At 43.0% G+C, this 18743-nt stretch overlaps 1 protein-coding gene across 2 annotated transcripts; it reads right to left on the bottom strand.

Moving 5' to 3' along the window:
* Positions 1-832: 832 nt before the first annotated feature.
* Positions 833-17864, bottom strand: LOC149350725 (mitochondrial import inner membrane translocase subunit Tim21). 2 transcript variants are annotated; one of them, XM_089579837.1, is made up of 7 exons: positions 17656-17864; positions 17397-17500; positions 14001-14259; positions 13432-13494; positions 7355-7517; positions 1243-1351; positions 833-1029 (listed from the first exon to the last, which is right to left on the bottom strand). In XM_089579837.1, the coding sequence occupies exons 3-7, from the start codon at positions 14257-14259 to the stop codon at positions 904-906; spliced, it is 720 nt and encodes a 239-aa protein (XP_089435963.1). In that variant the 5' UTR covers positions 17397-17500; positions 17656-17864; the 3' UTR covers positions 833-903. The 2 variants fall into 2 exon arrangements, with proteins under 2 accessions (XP_089435963.1, XP_089435962.1); XM_089579836.1 differs by lacking the exon at positions 17397-17500 and having other exon boundaries at positions 834-1029; positions 17656-17863.
* Between the last annotated feature and the right edge of the window lie 879 nt (positions 17865-18743).

Genomic DNA, 18743 nt, shown 5'->3' with positions numbered 1-18743 from the left:
GTGGCTGCTCACAGCAATGTTCCCAGAACGACGCTTGACCTCAGCTGCATCCACGGCCCTCCTGCTACACGACTGATGTGCCAAGGTGCTGCTGAAGGTCCCATCATTGCTGTGACTACTACACAGGTGCATGCACACAGCTGCTAATCATATGTGGTGCAACCGAATTATGCCACTCAAGGTGGTAGAACAGCCTCCTCTCGGGACCATCTCTGTGCATGCACAAACACTCTCCCCGCATGCCACTAGGCATCCTATCTTGTTGGCACCTCCCCTTTTGGTCCTCTTCTTCACTTCCCTCCTCGACGTTTCCTCTCTCTTCCCTATCACCATCTGGGAGACGGGAGGAGGGCATGTGGATGGGACGACAACGACGACTACATGAAACTGGGGGAAGTAGGCGAAGGCAGCTAGCACACTAGTATACTGTTGAAGCATACCAACATACCACAAGTCAGTGCAACACCTGGGGCAGCTGTGAATGCAGCTTCTCTGCGGCACTTCTAACATATTTCCCCAATGTGTTTAGCTACTCAAGCCTAACTGCGAGAATCTGCTTAAAATGTCAGACAGTTTCAAGCGGTGGTAAACAATTTTCTTTGTTCCTACAAGGCACTTCATCCAGTGGTATTCTCTAATAGGTTTCATGTATCATTTTTGTATTGGGCAAAAAGGTAGCACTAAGCAAGGTAGCACAAATCAGACTACTACCTTTAGTTCATGAGATTGGACAAAAAAAAAAAATCACTGCAGCGAGAGGTCTGAGCACAGTGAAGAAGACAAATAATAATGCTAAAGCTGAGTGATAAAAGAAACAAGATATAAAGAGAATTTTTTTTTTTTTTTTCAATTTTATTTCCCTTAGAATTACACAAGCACTGTCTGGATCATGTACTGCACACACTAGAGAACATCAAATGTGCTGCTGGGGCCTTTGATTTCCCTGTTGTCTTCAAGAATGATTGTCCGCTTCGGGTAGCCGTCGAGATCAACAAACAGGTAGCGGTACTCGTAATTCTTGTGACTGTCCTGTTAATAAATGAAAAATTTAGGCTGGCAGCTGTAGATTGCCCAAGAAGTTTGTTTATTTTCACGTAGCATATGTCATGGGGAATCAGCTGCATTGCTTTGCTGGATGCAAGAAGCGTAATAAACGTTGGTGGCCAAAGTTTGCAAGCGCAGCAGATAGTGTACGGCAAAGCACACTGGTGTTTCAAGCACACCTGATGAGCAAAACATTACCTCTTTTACTTCAAGATGTACAGTGCCGGACCTGCTGGGTCCCTTGATATAGAACTTCATGCGCATGTAATTGATGCCATCCTTAATGTACTCCATGTGGCTAACATGCCTGGAAAAAAAGAAAAAGAAAAGAAAAGACATGCACAGTTTTCACAACTGGCCTCTCCAAGGAACAGGTAAACAAAACAATTCTGCAACAGGTTGTAATAATGAAACCTCGAGGTAAAATAGATTTAAATTAGAGGCATTGAAAATGGCAGCTATGTAACTTAATATATTGGATTGGCTTTTAGGCTGCTTATTCAACTTCCATCAAATGAACCCTGGTGGGATTGTATAGATATTGTCTGTGCAAGTGAATCCTCACAAGTGAATAAACTCTTTCAATACGAAAAAAAAAAGGGGAACACCTCTAATATTAACCCAGCTTTTGAAGTTTCTTAGCCTCAGTGTTGCAAAAATTTTTAAATTGTAAGATGCATAACCACAAAATAATCTATCAAAATATGCACAATATCAGTGGATGACTAACTAGTCCACACAAATGAAAAGAACATGCCTTTACATGAAATTTTTTGAGCATACAGAAATAATTTTCTGAATACTCTCACAAAATTTGACTGTTCTATCTCTAGAAAATTATTTTCTGATATATATTTTTCCTCCGAATGTAGTGAAAAGGCTCCAGAGTTAAGAAAATGTGGCAGAAGGCTGGTTCAAGATTCATTATGTTCCTACTGGCGTCTACAGGTCAAGACATCCTTAGAACTTTTTTTCGCAAAGCATAAATTTTTCTCTTGAATTTCTGCAATGCAGTGTCCGTTCAAGAGTGAGAAGAAAATTTCATACAAGACATTTCAAATTCACAAATCTGCTGCCGCGGTGGCTCAGTGGTTATGGCACTCGGCTGCTGACCGAAAGACGCGGGTTCAATCCTGGACGCTGCAGTCGAATTTCGATGGAGGCGAAATTCTAGAGGCCTGTGTACTGTGCAATGTCAGTGCACGCTAAAGAACCCAGGTGGTCGAAATTTCTGGAGGTCCCTTATAGCCTGAGTCGCTTTGGTAGGTTAAACACCCATAGACCATAAATCTGAAAAACAAAGAATGTCTTGACCTGCACTGCAGTCCTAGGAGTGTAACAAAACAAACATGGTCAAAATAAATAAAACAGTCATGAAGAAATCTGCTCCATAAAGTGAGTATCTAGGCAGAAAGCCGTAATGCAGAAAAACACCCATTATTCGCCCTACCATGCAGAGCTGCCGCGGTTCATGAAACAATACTTCCCGGTCGGTTTCAGCAATAAAACTATGGGACAGCATAAAAAACGAGGCCTAAGAGCGAATAGATCAATCTTAAAAAAAATCAATTTTACTGGTCATTTTCTGGGACTTAAAAGCTGCAGTTGAAGCAGTTTTTAAGAACTCAGCCAAATTCTGGGATTCGAATGTATGAAGCATGTAGGTAAAAAAAATTAAAATTAAAATTGGTTTTTGAGGAAAGGAAATGGCGCAGTATCTGTCTCACATCTCGGTGCACAACTGAACCGCACTGTAAGAGAAGAGATAAAGAACGGAGTAAGAAGAAGGGGAGAAAGTGGTGTCGTATTGGAGGTCTCCGGAATAATTTCGACCACCTGGGGATCTTTAATATGCACTGATATCGCACAGCACATGGGTGCCTTTTGCGTTTCACCTCCATCGAAATGAGGCCACCACGGCCGGTTCTGAACCCAGGAACTGCGGCTCAGTAGTCGAGCGCCCTAACCACTGAGCCACCATGGTAGGTAAAGTACGCAAAGTTTTTGTGCGCTAGCTTTTAAAATGGTAATGTAATTGCCGGATAAAGCGATGACAATGTTCAGGCTTTTCCACAGGACTTCAGGAAGTGCAGAGAAGCTCGGTAATGATGGCACATAAGGAAAGATTTCAGATTTCTGCCGTCTTCACCCACATCCTGCCATGGGTAGTTGGATGCTGCCAAACAACACTCCATGGGCTCTGCCTTTGGTGGCATTGGTTTTCTTCCTTTGAGCAGGCATTTCTGTGTTGAAAATGTACCACTGCTGTCGGCAACATCATTGGGCCCCCTATCCAGCAGTGTGTGCTGCATAGAAGCCTGAATGCCATCGCGGATTTATTCGGCAGTTATGTCACCATTTCAAAGGCTAGCTCAAAACAGTTTTGAATGCTTTTTTGACAAGTTTCACACATTTGATCTCTTTAAGTTACTCCAATTCTAAAACCTCTTCAGATTTTATGTTCTGTAAATGACTGTGCATAGTGGCCGCTTGCGCACACTTATTTTTGGACAGAGCCTGCGCGCGAGCGGTACGAACTTGATTACTTTTGTATTTTGTAAATAGTGTACAAAAGTCCTCCCCTATCCTTTCTTGCCATCACTCCCCTCTATACTTCTCCTGGCTATCCTCTCCCTTTCCCTTCCATCTCCGCCGGCTGCAGCTCGGGTGCTTAGGATATTAGACAGCAATTGCTGTGGGCGGCAACTTTCTTTTTCTTCACGTTTCTTTTTCCTTTAAATTGAACCACTACCATCACCTGCCCTTCAAAACCATGTAATTCTACAATAAGCTCTGCTAATCACTGCAAGCTCTAGCACAAATTACTGTAATTAGTAGAATACATCTACACAGCACTAACAGGTATATTGGAATATAAATGAACCTATGGAATGTCTGTATGTTGTCAAATTAACCACAAAATCAAATTAACCATGGTCTGAATTACCTACAGGTAGATACTACATTTTTTACCTCCGTAGCCACTAAGTTGAACCCACATGTTAAGGCAGTGCCAGCGGTTACCCGCCGTTTTTGAGTATGTGAGCACGATGGCTGTGGCTCTTTCACTTCTGCTAGAGAAACAATTTTTAGCTTCTTGCAAAGATAAATGCAAAAAGTTCTCACTGATATGTGATATTAATACCAATTTCCGCTTGTACACATCAAGTGAGCAAAATACGAAGTGACCAGAAGGCATTCTCCAGTCTACTTGCTTGCTTGTGGGAAGCTTTACTGAAAAACTACTGTACCAAAAGAGTGCTGCTTCAGCAGTTTTTAGAAGAAATGTTAACCTTGGTAAATTCCAAGCAGTTTTTGGCTCCAGTGAATAGTTATCTAGAAATGGCGCTCTAAAAAAGATGGTATGGTATATGGGGCTTAAAGGGACACTGAGGAGAAATTGAAGTTGACTTGCATCGACAGAATACCAGCTCCTGATTACAAAAACGCCATTCATACTGACAACAAAGCTCCTGTAACATAGAAAAGAGCAAGAACCAAAATACAGGTATCGCCGCCACAGGCCAAACTCGCAAGTACAAGCTTCATGGCGTCATAGGACAAAACAGTGTTGCTAGAACCAATAGTTCTAGCAACACTAGGACACGAGAAGCTACGAATCACTGAGGCGCAGCAAATGCATGCGCAAATCTCCTTGACGTCGCCAGATGGCGCCACGTACCCGATAGCTACGCGCGCTCCTGCAGCGCCGGGACCAATCAGCGCTTGCTCTCAGCGGTATGGGGGCTCCCGGTATTCCGCTAACGGTAACAAGGTACACGGTATGCTAAAGGCGTCTATTTGCGAGAACTTCGTTGACGACTTCGAGAACGGGATCCATTGTTACGCTGGCAAAACGCCGGTGCAAATGTAAACGAAGCGACGGCCGCAATAGCCGATAGATGCCTTCAACGTGCGGCCGGCGGTAGCTTTCTTTTCGGCTGCTGCTGGGCCGCACTGCTGGCCGCCAGAAATCACGGAGTCTGCGTTACGTCATGTGAATGTCATGTTTCACGTCACTTAGTTCTGTGTCGTCATAGCAGAATCCCAAGTTTGAATCAGAGCGGCGGGAAAAACTATTTCAACTTCGAATCCAAATTTCATAGAAATAAATGTATCTTTCGCTGCCGGGCAAGTGGCAACAAAGCCATGAAATGCCGAACTATCGGATTTTGCTATAAAAAAATATTAATAGAGCTCTCCTCAGTGTCCCTTTAACGTCCCAAGTGACATGGCTATGAGGGAGGGCGTGGTGGAGGGCTCCAGATTAATTTCGACCCCCTGGGGTTCTTTAATGTATACCGACACCGTACAGCACACAGGCACTTTGTGCTTTGCCTTCATCAAAATGCGGCAGTCATAGCCGGGACTGAACTCGTTCGGGCTCAGAAGCCGAGTGCCCTAACCACTAGTGCCACCGTGACAGGGCGCTGGAAAAGATTTTTAAAAAATTTAAAATGATGCATATTAGAGGCTCAATAGCTACCTGCTGTGACTTGACAAAATGCAAGCATGTTTGCCCCATTTGACCATCGTGCATATTTTGCTAAGTGTGCAAAATTTATTTCAGCTCCCCTTAGTAGTTTTTTGTTTTTGTTGTTGAATGTGACCCATGTGATCGAGGCACTCAGTACCCAGGCCTGCATGGGTCATGTTTTCGTGGTAACGACTGACTTTGCACAAAGAAAACTAAATAACTGTTAAGTGCAGCTCAAAGAAATTTTGCTTACTTAACGAAATGTGCACAATACACAAATGTCACAAACATGCTTGCATTTTGTCAGACTGGAAGCTAATGAGCATCTAATATGCATCATTTTTTTTTTAATTTTTGGTCTTCTTTAGAGCGCTGGTTCAAAACAACTATCCACTCAAGCGAAAAACCGCTTGCCATTTTCCAAGATTAACATTTTATCTAAACACTGCAGAAGCAACCCTCTTATCAGTGCAGTAGTTTTTCCAAAAAAACTTCAAACAAGCAGGTAAGTCGTACAAAAGTATCGTTTTACACATATTTTATGTTTTTGCTCACTCTACTCGTACCTACATCCAATGGCATTAACAACACCTATATATTTAATAAATATATTTATCTTTCTAATAAGCTAAAACTTGTTTTTCTATCAAAAGTGAGAGGGCCTCAGTCATCGCGCAAACACTGTAGGAAATGGCTAGTGGCTGCACAAGCGTGGGGCACCAACCTTAAAAAAAAAAAAAGAAACTTTGAGGGTAACATTAGCAAAAACAATTGCAATTTCATAGCATTGCTTTATTAAAGAGAGAAAAACTGATAGTTAGCAAAGTTATGCTAAACATTAGCACTACATACTGCGAATAGTCAGCTGCCACTCACTTGAGGACAAATACTAAAGTATGAAAAAAAAAATCAACAAAATCTAAACACTCTTTCCCACAGTTCTGCACTGAGGAGACAAGAGTGCCAAGTACAGCAGCATGCCTATTAATTATGACATACACTGTCTTCAGTGCTCTGGAGCAGGCCTGTCACCAAGCAGAATTGAGTATGTCAAGTTTAGCACCTCAAAGCTGTACACAGGCTATCAGAGACGCCATAATGAATGGCGCCGGATAATTTTGACCACGTGGGGTCCTTTCACTGACATCACACAGTACGTTGGCCTCTAGCATTTCTCCTCCATTGAAATGAGACTGCTGCGGCCTGGACCGAACCCGCGTCTTACGGGTCAGCAGCCAAGCACCATAACCACTGAGCCACCGCGGCAGGTGGGCCAAGTTGTCATTTCATTTAATGAGTGTCAAGTTGAATCTGTGTCATGCAAAACAATTATGTGCACAACGTCCATGCTATGCTAAGGCTGTGCTATGCTATGTGTTTCAACCAGTATAACCCACTAGAATCATCAGGAATCAAGTGTAAGCAAAGATAACTCCCATTACACCGGTGTCAAAAAACTGGTGTTGTGTAATCACCCCCCAAGGTTACAATGATATGTTTATTCCTTAACTTTCCAGCTCACGAACTCAATCACTTGAGCAGTGAATTTAAGAAAGGCCAAGTGAACATCGAGCTATCCCACAATACTGTTGCAATGCACAGCAGCAAAAAAGTAGTTTCTATGAATTTTTATCGTGGAAAGGAAAGACAGAAGAATCCTCTAGGCTACAGTAAAATGTGAGAGAAGTATTTGAAGCAGCTAAGGTACTTCAAAGAGTTGTGTGCAACATATGTGTTTAGTGGTCTTGGCAGGCTTGTAGATTTAAAAATAAAATGGAGACCATAGTTTTCCTTAGCAATGAAAAAGCATTCCCCAAGAAAAATATAACATGCCTGCGGCGTCCACGACTTGTCGTTTCACCATGGCCCTGCAAAGGTTCACCAAGTGCCGCCTTCACTCTAGGGTCCGCTCGGCAGCGCTCCAGAGCTCGCGAATACACAGAGTTGGGACTATGCCCCGAGAAGAGCTCATGGAAAATCGTGTAGAACATCAGCCCTGCATAAACAAGCATAACCACATAGGACTCATTATGGTCAAAAATGTGGCCCATAATGCAGGCCGTATGTACAAGCCTTCTTTAAAGTGAAAAAATAAAGCAAGCAGTAAATGTTTCACACTGAGTTCAATGAAGGTGAGAATTTGTTTACTGTGCACAAGCATGAATTCTGAACTGGTTGGTTTGGTTTATTGGGGTTTAACGTCCTAAGGCGACTCAGGCTATGAGGGATGCCGTAGTTAAGAGCTCCAGAAATTTCAACCACTTGGGGTTCTTTAACATGCACCGACATTGCATGGCACACAGGCCTCTAGAATTTCGCCTCCATCGAAATTCGACCGCCGCGGCTGGGATCAAACCCGCATCTTTCGGGTCAGCAGCTGAGCGCAACAACCACTGAGCCACCGAGGCGGACAAATTCTGAACTGGAGTTTGTCATCAAGCATTACCCTCGCTTGCCAACAGCAACTATTTCAGAATACTTTGTGTCACTAGGATGGCTGCCTATACTGTTTGCAATAACGATACTCAGAAATATTGTTGATGTTTACTATCATTTCACTTGTATGTACTACCACAAAAGTAGTAGCACATTATTTTTTGAAGCAATGTTTAAATCAGTTTGAATAAACCAGAAGTTCAAATTAAGTGCGTTTAAATTGAGATTCCATTGCATTTGATTTGCAGCTATGTTGTGTGTTTAGCAGTTTTTTGCACAAAATGTACTTCCGAAATTTTTATTACTAATCTTATGCCCAGTATTGCAGCTTGAAAATTATAGCAAGCATGTCTGCTTCCTGCAACTGCTGCACTCTCCAGTGAGACATGTAGGACTAGGTTGGCATTGTTGCAAAATGTGGCTGATGGCAGAGCAGTGGCACTTCCACCATTTGTGACACTGGTGCTACCTGTAGGCCCTCGGTGATGGCTGATGGCCGCTGCTGGGTTTTTACGTTACACAAGCAACTTATATACTGATAGTAAATCTAAAGTTCTTTTATTCCTTCATCTCGTTCTCCTGATCCTCCTCATGTTGAAGCGAATGATTACACTGACAATTATCCCAGATAAGTCTCTTAAATAACTTCTCATTATTGGGAAAAAAAAACAGAAAGCTAAGCTGCATGTCTGTAAACTGCTTTGCAGAAGAAAGAACGTGAGAGGATTTACGAACCCTCAAGGGCTTGCAGGCAGTGATAATGGAATACAAAAGACAAGTGTGTTACAGCTTCAAGAACATGGGAAGCATTCGGTAGCCTGCGCTTTATAATGAGACGCGGCATGTGGTACACAGAAGTGGTGTGGGTGGCATTTCACTCACATTGCAGATGCCTTAAAACCTTAACATGAATCTTTGCTAACCACTATGTTTTTCCCATAGCATCAAAAAATAAATCCACTGTTTGCATTTCTTGGCATCTGAACCCATTTCCTAGTCACAAGCAGCCATGCACTGCCTTGATCTGCACCATCACCCGGGAGCTGCAGCAAGCGTCAACGTTGCAATGAGTGGCAAGACTGCTGCCATGTTACGCCGACGACAACACCATCACAGGTCCTGCATGGTTAGATAAAAGTACTGCAGCTGCAATGTATGTGTGCTTCTATGACGCATTTTTTATATATTTCATAGCTTTATCTGTCTGCCCTGAAAAAAGAAAAAAAATCAATCCAATGGTGTGACATCAGTTTTGCACGTTTGTCAACATTCATTCTGCATTTGCTGAAGGACAAAATTTTGACCTTGTTTTGAGGGGGGGGATGCAGGTCTTGAGATCGCAAAGAATTGCGAGGCTCTATTTTTAGAAAAACAGTTTTTCATACTAAATATACTTCAAACTATATTCATTATATTCAAACTATAAATATACTTCAAACTAAATATACTTCAAAAATATTCATGCTCAAAACAATCCCAAAGTACAAAAAGATTGTATTCTGAAAGTCGCGTGACCAAAAAACAAAGCACGAGCTTGAAATGATGTTCCACTTCATGCAATTGCAATTCCGAAACCACTCTTCAACCGCTATCATTCTGCTCCGTTTGAAAGCACGATTGGTGCCCTTTCATTTGACACCTTCCAAGACGGCATCGCAGCAGTGCAGCCAACACTACAGCCATTCTTCTGCGACACAATTTCCAGTGACTGAATATGTGAACACAGACTTCGTCTCTTTATCTCTGTTCGTGATTTTATGAACAGTCTTTCTGACCTACGGGCCTCTTCTCAGGTTGACCTTGGGAAGCTGAAATGGGCATGGTATCAATTTATGCATTGAGTAGAGCTGTGCAGTGATGTTATTACAGGCTTTTACGCTATGCATTAAATTTAATTAGTTGCTTTCCTAATTTAACAGCCAACCTGTTTTGTATGTTCTATTCACAGATTTTTTTACCAATGTATTTTCACTGAGGCAAGAGCAAAAACAGCATCACTGTACAAAGTACAGCATGGGTGATGCAGTTCCGTAAATATTGAAAATAATTTCTAAACATTTTTTGGCTAATGTCTGTAATGAAGAGCCCAATTAAAATGGCAAAGCTCTTTTATAACTCAAATTATAATTGTGTTATTCAAACTCTATTTGCATTTTAAACTCTACATAAAAAAATCACAAAAATAATTTTAACAAGAATCCTACTGTAAATAAAAAAAAAGTTTTAAGACCCGCATCCCCCCTTAAATAATCCAAGCTGTCACTTACAGTTACCAGTTTGGCAAATCAATGCATACACGATAGGTTTTGTGACAGTATCCATGACACCATAGTTAGGTCAGAACCCGGTTTCTATTTTGGTTTCCAAGCTTTTGCTGTTATAAAATACATCCACTCAGTATTTTGAAATCCTTTTTTTTTTTTTTTTTGCTGGAGAGAATTCCAGGGACTCTAAGAAATGTGAAGCGATTATCAACCCAAAATGTTCAAGAAACCCTCAGAGTTACGCTTTAAAAGAGTATAGGCACCTAATTTTGGTGGCATGTCTTCTCTACAATGATGCGGAAGTCACTACTATGCATGAATCACCACGTGGTATTCGCCTATGGCTGCTAAATAATATATAATCAAATTTTTCTGTCAAGCTATTTTGGTTTCAACATCCAAACGATGACTGCAATGTCAAAGTGTGCTTACAGGTCATGTAAGGCATGAAAAAACTGCAGTGTATTTGCTGCTTCTACGTTCATTGTTATTCCGGCTCTTGAGGCAGGCTGGCTTTAGCACTGCAGTGAATTAGAACAACAAAGCAGCGATTATATCGCAGTTTTTTCATGTCTCATATTACCTATAAGCCTATAAGAGGTTTGAGTGAATATTGCTTGAAAATGCTTTAATGCTTTACAATGCACTACAATACACTGAAGCAAAGCCATGTACAAGGGCATGAAAAAGTGTCTTGTTCTGGCTACCTCGACGGTTAAAGGGACACTGAGGAGAGCACTATTAATATATTTTTTATAGCAAAATCCGATAGTTCGGCATGTCATGGCTTTGTTGCCACTTGGCCGGCAGCGAAAAATGCATTTATTTCTAAGAAATTTGGATTCGAAGTTGAAAAGGTTTTTCCCGCCGCTGTGATTCAAACTTGGGATTCGGCTATGACGACAGAGGACTAAGTGACGTGAAACATGACGGGATGCAGACTCCGTGATTTCTGGCTGCCAGCAGTGCGGCCTAGCAGCAGCCGAAAAGAAAGCTACCGCCGGCCGCACGTTGAAGGCATCTATCGGCTATTGCGGCCGTCGCTACAGTCGCTTCGCTTACGTTTGCACCGGCGTTTTGCGAGCGTTACGATGGATCTCGTTCTCGAAGTCGTCAACGAAGTTCTCGCAAATAGACACCTTTAGCATACCGTGTACCTTGATACCGCTAGCGGAATACCGGGAGCCCGCCTAACGCCGGCGAGCAGGCGCTGATTGGTCCCGATGCTTCAGGCGAGCGCGTAGCTGCCCGGCACGTGGCGCCATCTGGCGACGTCAAGGAGATTTGCGCATGCATTGGCTGCGCCTCAGTGATTTGTGCTTCTCGTGTCCTAGCGTTGCTAGAACCATTGGTTCCAGCAACACTGTTTTGTTATATGACGTCATGACGCTTGTACTTGCGAGTTTGGCCTGTGGCGGCGATACCTGTATTTTGGTTCTTGCTCTTTTCTACGTTACAAGAGCTTTGTTGTCAGTATGAGTGGCGTTTTTGTAATCAGGAGCTGGTATTCTGTCGATACAAGCCAACTTCAATTTCTCCTCAGTGTCCCTTTAAGCGGCAGTTTTGTCGTCGTAGATATGCAGCCACGTGACGCCGCCCGACCTCTTGCTTTATCCAGTGCACGACCTCAACATTAGCATGACAATTCCTAGCTAGTTGAAGTCAACTTTCACCTGTGTTTTTGTCTTACGGTTCCTTTTGTACCTTTTTTAATGAAAATGGCATTTTTTTCCATAAGCGAAGCTATAAGTACAACCATTTTTGCGGTAATTACTGGTGAATCGAATGATTGGGCTGACAAAAAGGCCAAGAGAAATTCGAGGTGACTTTTCACCGCACAAGAGTACCGCATTATATCACCAAGGAACCCTCCGCGGTGGCTCAGTGGTTACGGCGCTCGGCTGCTGGCCCAAAAGACGCGGGTTCGATCTCGGCCACGGCGGCTGAATTTCGATGGAGGCGAAATTCTAGAGGCCCGTGTACTGTGCGATGTCAGTGCACGTTAAAGAACCCCAGCTGGTCGAAATTTCCAGAGCCCTTCACTACGGCGTCCCTCATAGCCTGAGTCGCTTTGGGACATTAAACTCCAATAAACCAATCCAAACCTATATCGCCGAGGAAAAAAAACAACTAATTCGTCTGTAGAAAATAACATCACTGAAAAGAAAAAAAAACTGCGTTTTGAAATTAACACTGAAAAGAGTCAGCCAACCCGTAATTATATTGCAGCGAGAGCTGGGAAAGTTTTGGGCTTTATGCACTGAAATGCCAAACTTTTCCTTTACCTGCTAAAGAATTGCTGTATAGGACCAATTTGAGAACCATTCTTGAATATGCCTGCACAGTTCGGGACCCTCCAGCGATGCGAGACAAAGAGAAACTGGAAAGGGTCCAGAATTCAGCTGCCTGAATTGTCTGAGGGGTTTGCAGTAGAGAAATTGGTGTGGAGAGTTTGAAAGAAAGAGTGCATTCAGAGAGTTTATATAACTGTCGACACAAGTTACAATTGAAGTTTTCATGCAGTGTATCATTGCGATGTCGGCATTGAAAAGGCGAAATATTTACGTACGCTGACCTAACAGCAATAAATGAGCAGTTGGCTAAGTACCAGAAAGGAAAAAAAAAAGCTTCGGGGGCCACATGGGTCCCTTGTTCACAATGGCAGTGCATGTACGAAAGAGGTGACTTTTGTACGGCATCGTGTGGGCCCAGAAACGTCAACATTTTTTCTTTTTTTATAATTTGGCAAGTGATCATTCATTATTATGTTTCCCCCTTGCCCAATGGGATTCCGTCAAACACTCAACCACGTCTCAGACCATGTGGACCACGTGTTCAAGGTATGGGAGATTACATCTAAGACTAATGTGCTTTGTCTTTTTTTCCCCCAAAAAACAATCTACAACAGGCACAAATTACTACCTTCAAACACTGCCTATATTTTGTAAAATAATGTTTTCTTGTCTTTATTACTTTGACTGCTTTTAAGTTTTCCAATGCTATGTGTATTTTGTACTGCTGCATCTCATTCTTTTTTATCACTGATTCTTGCCTTAACATAGTTGTGCGGCTGGCAAAGTATTATCTCTCTCATCTTTTTGTCTACCCACTGCTACATAATGCCTGTTGGCACTGTGGGTAATTAAATAAAAAAATAAACAAACAAAATGTGCCCTGTCAGAAGATATAGCTCATCAATAATAGGCTCACCTGTAACTCCAAGCCCTGCAAGTATCACTCCTAAGTAACTTGCATCCTTTGTACTCTGCTTCACTGTAAGAAAAAAAGACAGCCCCATTAATGGTGTAATGAATGAGAAACAAAAAATGTTTGGTGCTATTGTACAAGCACTATGCAAGGATTATATAATATTCAGTACTGCACATACGAATGCCGGAACTATGCTTTAAGTAGAAACCTAGCAATTCAGGTCACATTTTCAATGAGGTGAGCTTGTTTAAATAATTTTTGTGGGTAGCCGTCTCAACCTGCTGACTTGCAATGCAGTTTTCCAGCTCTCAACCGCAGCTCTCAACCGCTCCTCTCACCTCACATACCATATGCAATTTGGCAGGTTGGTAGATAAGATTTATGGCACAAAGTTACAGTACAAACTACCAAAAGCTGACATACAGGAAACTACTATAAGCATCAAGTGTAATGAAGCAAGCACCATAGATAACTTGTTTAACTAACCAACATGAAGTCATTAAAAATGAGGTATGGATAAAAGCAGAAAGAAAAAGAGGAACAGCAGTTGCACAGGTCTGCATTATTACCCTTCTGGCCTAAAGTAAGTTGCCCACCCTCTGTATCCTTGGCCTCAGAGAGTGCAGTGGTGTTCTTGTTGGTGGTTGTTGATGCGGGCCGAAGCCATAATATTGCAGGACGAAACCCAGTCAACCTTAACAACGCTCCGTCCTTGTCACCTGATTGCACTTGCCCATTTACAGAGCGATGTGCGAGGCTTGAAAGGTTTTTCAACCTTTTTGCTTTGCAGCCAGTCACCAGGACGTGAACCTTGGATGTGAGCGTCATCTGCATGGCAGAGGTCCACTTTATTAAGAAGCACAGTGATGTACAGCACATGTCATGGCATGCAACCTTCCAGAGGAGGTTATTCCAATGTTGTCAGGACTAATGCAATGAAAGAAAGGAATCTTAAATTCCAGACGAGCTGTTCAAATAGCTAGCCATGCTAGCATGAGTACATACTTATCAGTAGCAACATCTTCCAGGAATTATCCTTCTTACGTCTCCTGTACAGTAGTTTTGAATGCATTGTAGAGCAACCATGTGACAAGGAGTGGACTTAGCTAGGTAGCACAAAGCATAGTAACTCAGCGCATTTGGTAATGATACCGCAACAATTTAGCACCATTGATGAGACATCGCAACAATATTTTGAAATCACTGTTGCTGAACTGTAAATGCCATGAGCAACACAGTAGAAGTGCCCAAGTCAGGTTCCATGTTAGTAACAACAAATGTTTTTCTGGCAGCACGAGTGATTATGCAGCAAGGCTGTGGATCACACGCTCCTTGCAAAAAAGGTTACCGACACTTGATGCAGTTGAAAGTGCCAGCACAGTTTAATTGCAGTGCTGATGATAGCTGGCAGAGTGGTGTGCCAAGTACAAGGAGACAAATTCGAGCAAAAGCAATAGGAAATGCAAGTGCTGACTGCAATAGTTCAATGCTAACTAAATGAGTTTGTGTGACACAACAGAAACACAGTGCAAAAGAAAAGGAATGAACAGAAATTAGGATGGGCGAGTAAAAGAAATATGAATAATATTGCCCAGCAAACAGAGAGAACCTGACATTTTCAAACTTTGCCCACTGCATATCTAATGCTGCACAGCAAAAAATGACGGCCGATTTGCATAGTTAGGCCAAATCTGAATTAGATGCACTAGCGCTGTGTGGCCACTGTTTTGCATTGTTTTTGTGGTTATACTTTGTTAACCATGATATTGCTATGTGGATAAAGTGGTATATCAAGTGTATTCTGTGTGTTGTGTGCATTTGCATGGCACAGATGAAGCACAGTAGTTACATGATACACAGTTTATTGCAGCCGTTCTACGCATGCATACCAGTCACAGCTCCCTCTTGAAGAAAATCTGATGTTGCCCTCAGTAGTGTTGTGAACGGAAAAGCAGGTGGCTCACCTGCCACCTAGGTCACGTGATGCCATCACAATCTGCCAGGTGTGTGTGTATGTGCGTGTACACGCACACACACGCGCGCACACACACACGTCGCCTCATTGATCGCTGGACTGTCGTGTGCACCCCGCGCTAGCGTGGCGGAACCGGTTTGCAACAGCTCAGAGAGGAGGAGTTTCGACATCTCCCTCACTCAATGGAAAGGTCTATAATAGAGAACTCCAGACTAATTTTAACTGCTTGAGGCTTCTTTTTAGCATGCACCTAAATCTCAGTGGCGGGTACTTTTAAATTTTTTCTACATTCAAATGTAGCTACTGTGACTGGGACCAAACCAGCAAACTTGTGCTCAGCACTCGAACTGCATACGCACTGAGCCACCACAGCAGGCCTGTCATCGACGTATTTGGCAAAGGCCATCTTCCTCTGTGAAGCATAGGCAGCTTCGGAAAGCTTTGCAGATCTGGAATTTACTGCAGTTTTTACACTGCACAGGTGAAGGTGGCCAATGCATTCCTACTTCATGCTTTCACCTGCAGGCTCCCAGTATCTGTGTTATTCAAAACCACTAGACACAACACAGAGAGCACTGTTGGCCAGCATTTTTGCACAGCCATAGGGAATGTAGGAGGCAAACAATTCCAGTTTGTACACCTGCAACCAAAAGTAAATAGAAGGCGACTATGTCGAAAAACTTTATTTCCTTTGAATCCAAAGTGTAATTTATTAGTGCATTATATGATTCACACGATCACAATTAGGCTGCACATATCTATTCAAACAAGCACGAAATGAGGGCGATGAAATTAAATTTTTTCGCTAACATTGCCTTCCATTTTCTTTTGACAGCACTTGTAGATTCAAATTTAGCTGGGAGATAACATTTTGTGGTCTGCTTCGCACAGTAATGCATTAGATCTTAATGCCTGCCTGGTTCCTGCTGCAAAAATGAAAAGCTGACCTCGAACTGCTAGCTGAGTGTTTTCAAGAGAGGGCTTTGTCAGCCTGCTGGACTGGCATAGCCATGTTTTAAGCAGATCCCAACACATCAAGATTAGCAGCAAGGTTGCTCATCATGACTTCCAGCGCCACGGTGGCTCAGTGGTTACGGTGCTCGGCTACTGACCCTAAAGACGTGGGTTTGATCCCGGCTGCGGCAGTCGAATTTCGATGGAGGCGAAATTCTGTGATGTCATTGCGTGTTAAAGAACCCTGGATGGTTGAAATTTCCGGAGCTCTTCACTACGGCGTTCCCCATAGCCTGAGTCTCTTTGGGCCCCATAAACCATCATGCCTTCCTATAAAAGTTTTATTGGCTGGCTGAATTTTAAGTTTCTGCGGCAAAAAGTGCCATCAAATAGGCAACAATCTGTGCAGGAGATATTTTTCTGAAGAGTGCCAAGACAAATACGCAAGTTAATACGTACAGAGAAAAAAGAAGAGCAGAAAAAGATTTCCTTAAATTCGCTTAATAAGAACTCAAATAAAAAACTGTTTCATAACTGTAGCACAAGGTAAGAAGCGCAAGCAAACATGAATATTGCTTAGATCACTTCCGCGGCAGCGGCGAACAGAAAAACACACACACGCAGACACAGATGTCAGGCAGCTATATTGCTAATGTTGGGGACTTTAAAATCAGACAACAGTTCCTAACAAACAGCAGAAAGCATTGTTCATTAGACTTGGAGAAAGCTACCATTTATGGCATATCACAGCATGAAAAAATTTTACCCACGCATGGGGAGCGCAGACGTTGCAATGGCCAAAGTATAGTATCTCGTTACGTCCTGGACCAATTTTATTCAAGAGTTAAAGTGTTTTCGAAAGCTACTCCGCTGACGTACTATCAAAGGTATACCTCGAACAAGAAACGGTTTCCTATGCCCCCCAGAAGAGGTAGCCCGCTTGGATGGCAAGATTAGAAGCGCGGGATAATTGTGTAAGGTCCAGCATAAAATCTCTGAGTAAATGCTTAGGGAATAGTCCTTCAATACAACATACCTAATCCACACATCCTAGCAATGATGTAGAAAACCAGGAGCACGCCTTTCCGAATGCGACCCGCGATTTCAAGGGCTGGGCTGTAGTTACCTAAGAAGTGCACGCTGAAACAGAAGTAACTTTTTTTTAAAAGCTACTTATCAAGGACTACAAGAATGTGGGAAGCGTTACTTCACGTGCTCTTTCAAAACTATTAAACCAGTTGAGGAGCAATGTCGCAGAAGGTTACGATAATACGAAGGTGGCACGCGCTACTCACGTTGAACTTTTGACGAATGACAAAGCCGGAAGTCTAAGCTATGATAATGTTTCACGTCAGCTCAAGAAATAACATAGGAGTGTGAGGGCTGGAAATAAACGCAAAAATCAGCAAGTAAAGAACATAGCGCGAACTTCACGGCAAAGCATTGTTTGCTTGCAGAGCTGTTGGAGCTGCAGCCAAAAGGAGAGATACTCATAGCAACGCTCATAGTGATGACTAAACGTTTGCTGTAGAGGTATGACAAGAGAAGCAAGAAGCGTCAGGGTAGAAGCAGGGTAGAGTTAAAGCGTAGAACGTTTAAGGGTTTATGGGTGCACGGCGCAAGCACTTCCTTTGTATACAAAATAAAACAATCTAAGATTCTGTTCGAGCACTGAGAGACGACTTTGCAATGAAAAGACAGGATATATGAAAGCTTGCGCCATTAATGTCCGTCAGATGGCGCCAGAGCCTCGAGCCGCATAGAGCCGCAGCCGACTAGAGCTGGTTGAGCGCACGTCTAGCGAGCCGGATTCGAACAAAAACCCTACAAAAACCTCCTTGGTTCGAACCCTACCGCGGCGTCCGCGTTTTGATGGAGGCGAAACGCAAAAGGCGCCCGCGTGCTGTGAGATTTCAATGCACGTAAAAGGTCCCCAGGTGGTCGAAATTATTCCGGAGACCTCCACTACGGCACCTCTTCTTTCACTCCCACCATCCTCCCCTCCCTTAGGCGCGGTTCAGGTGTTCACCGAGATATGTGAGACAGATATTGGGCCATTTCCTTTCCTTAAAAACTAATTTACTTACCGATACCACGTTACCCGCCGCCGAGCCGTAGTACCCGGGTTCGAACCCTACCGCGGCGGCCGCGTTTCGATGGAGGCGAAACGCAAAAAGGCGTCCGTGTGCTGTGCGATGTCAGTGCACGTTAAAGATCCCCAGATGGTCGAAATTATTCCGGAGCCCTCCACAACAGCACCTCTTTCTTCATTTCTTCTCTCTCTCTCTCCCACCTTTATCCTTTCCCTTACGGCGCAGTTCAGGTGTCCACCGAGATGTGAGACAGGTACTGCGCCATTTCCTTTCCTCAAAAACCAATTTTC

The sequence above is a fragment of the Amblyomma mixtum genome, chromosome 3 (genome assembly GCF_055824585.1).
Source record: "Amblyomma mixtum isolate Tamu chromosome 3, ASM5582458v1, whole genome shotgun sequence".
Classification (NCBI taxonomy): Eukaryota; Metazoa; Arthropoda; class Arachnida; order Ixodida; family Ixodidae; genus Amblyomma; species Amblyomma mixtum.
The sequence above is the reverse complement of the archived record's forward strand: the minus strand, read 5'-3'. Positions and strand labels throughout refer to the sequence as shown.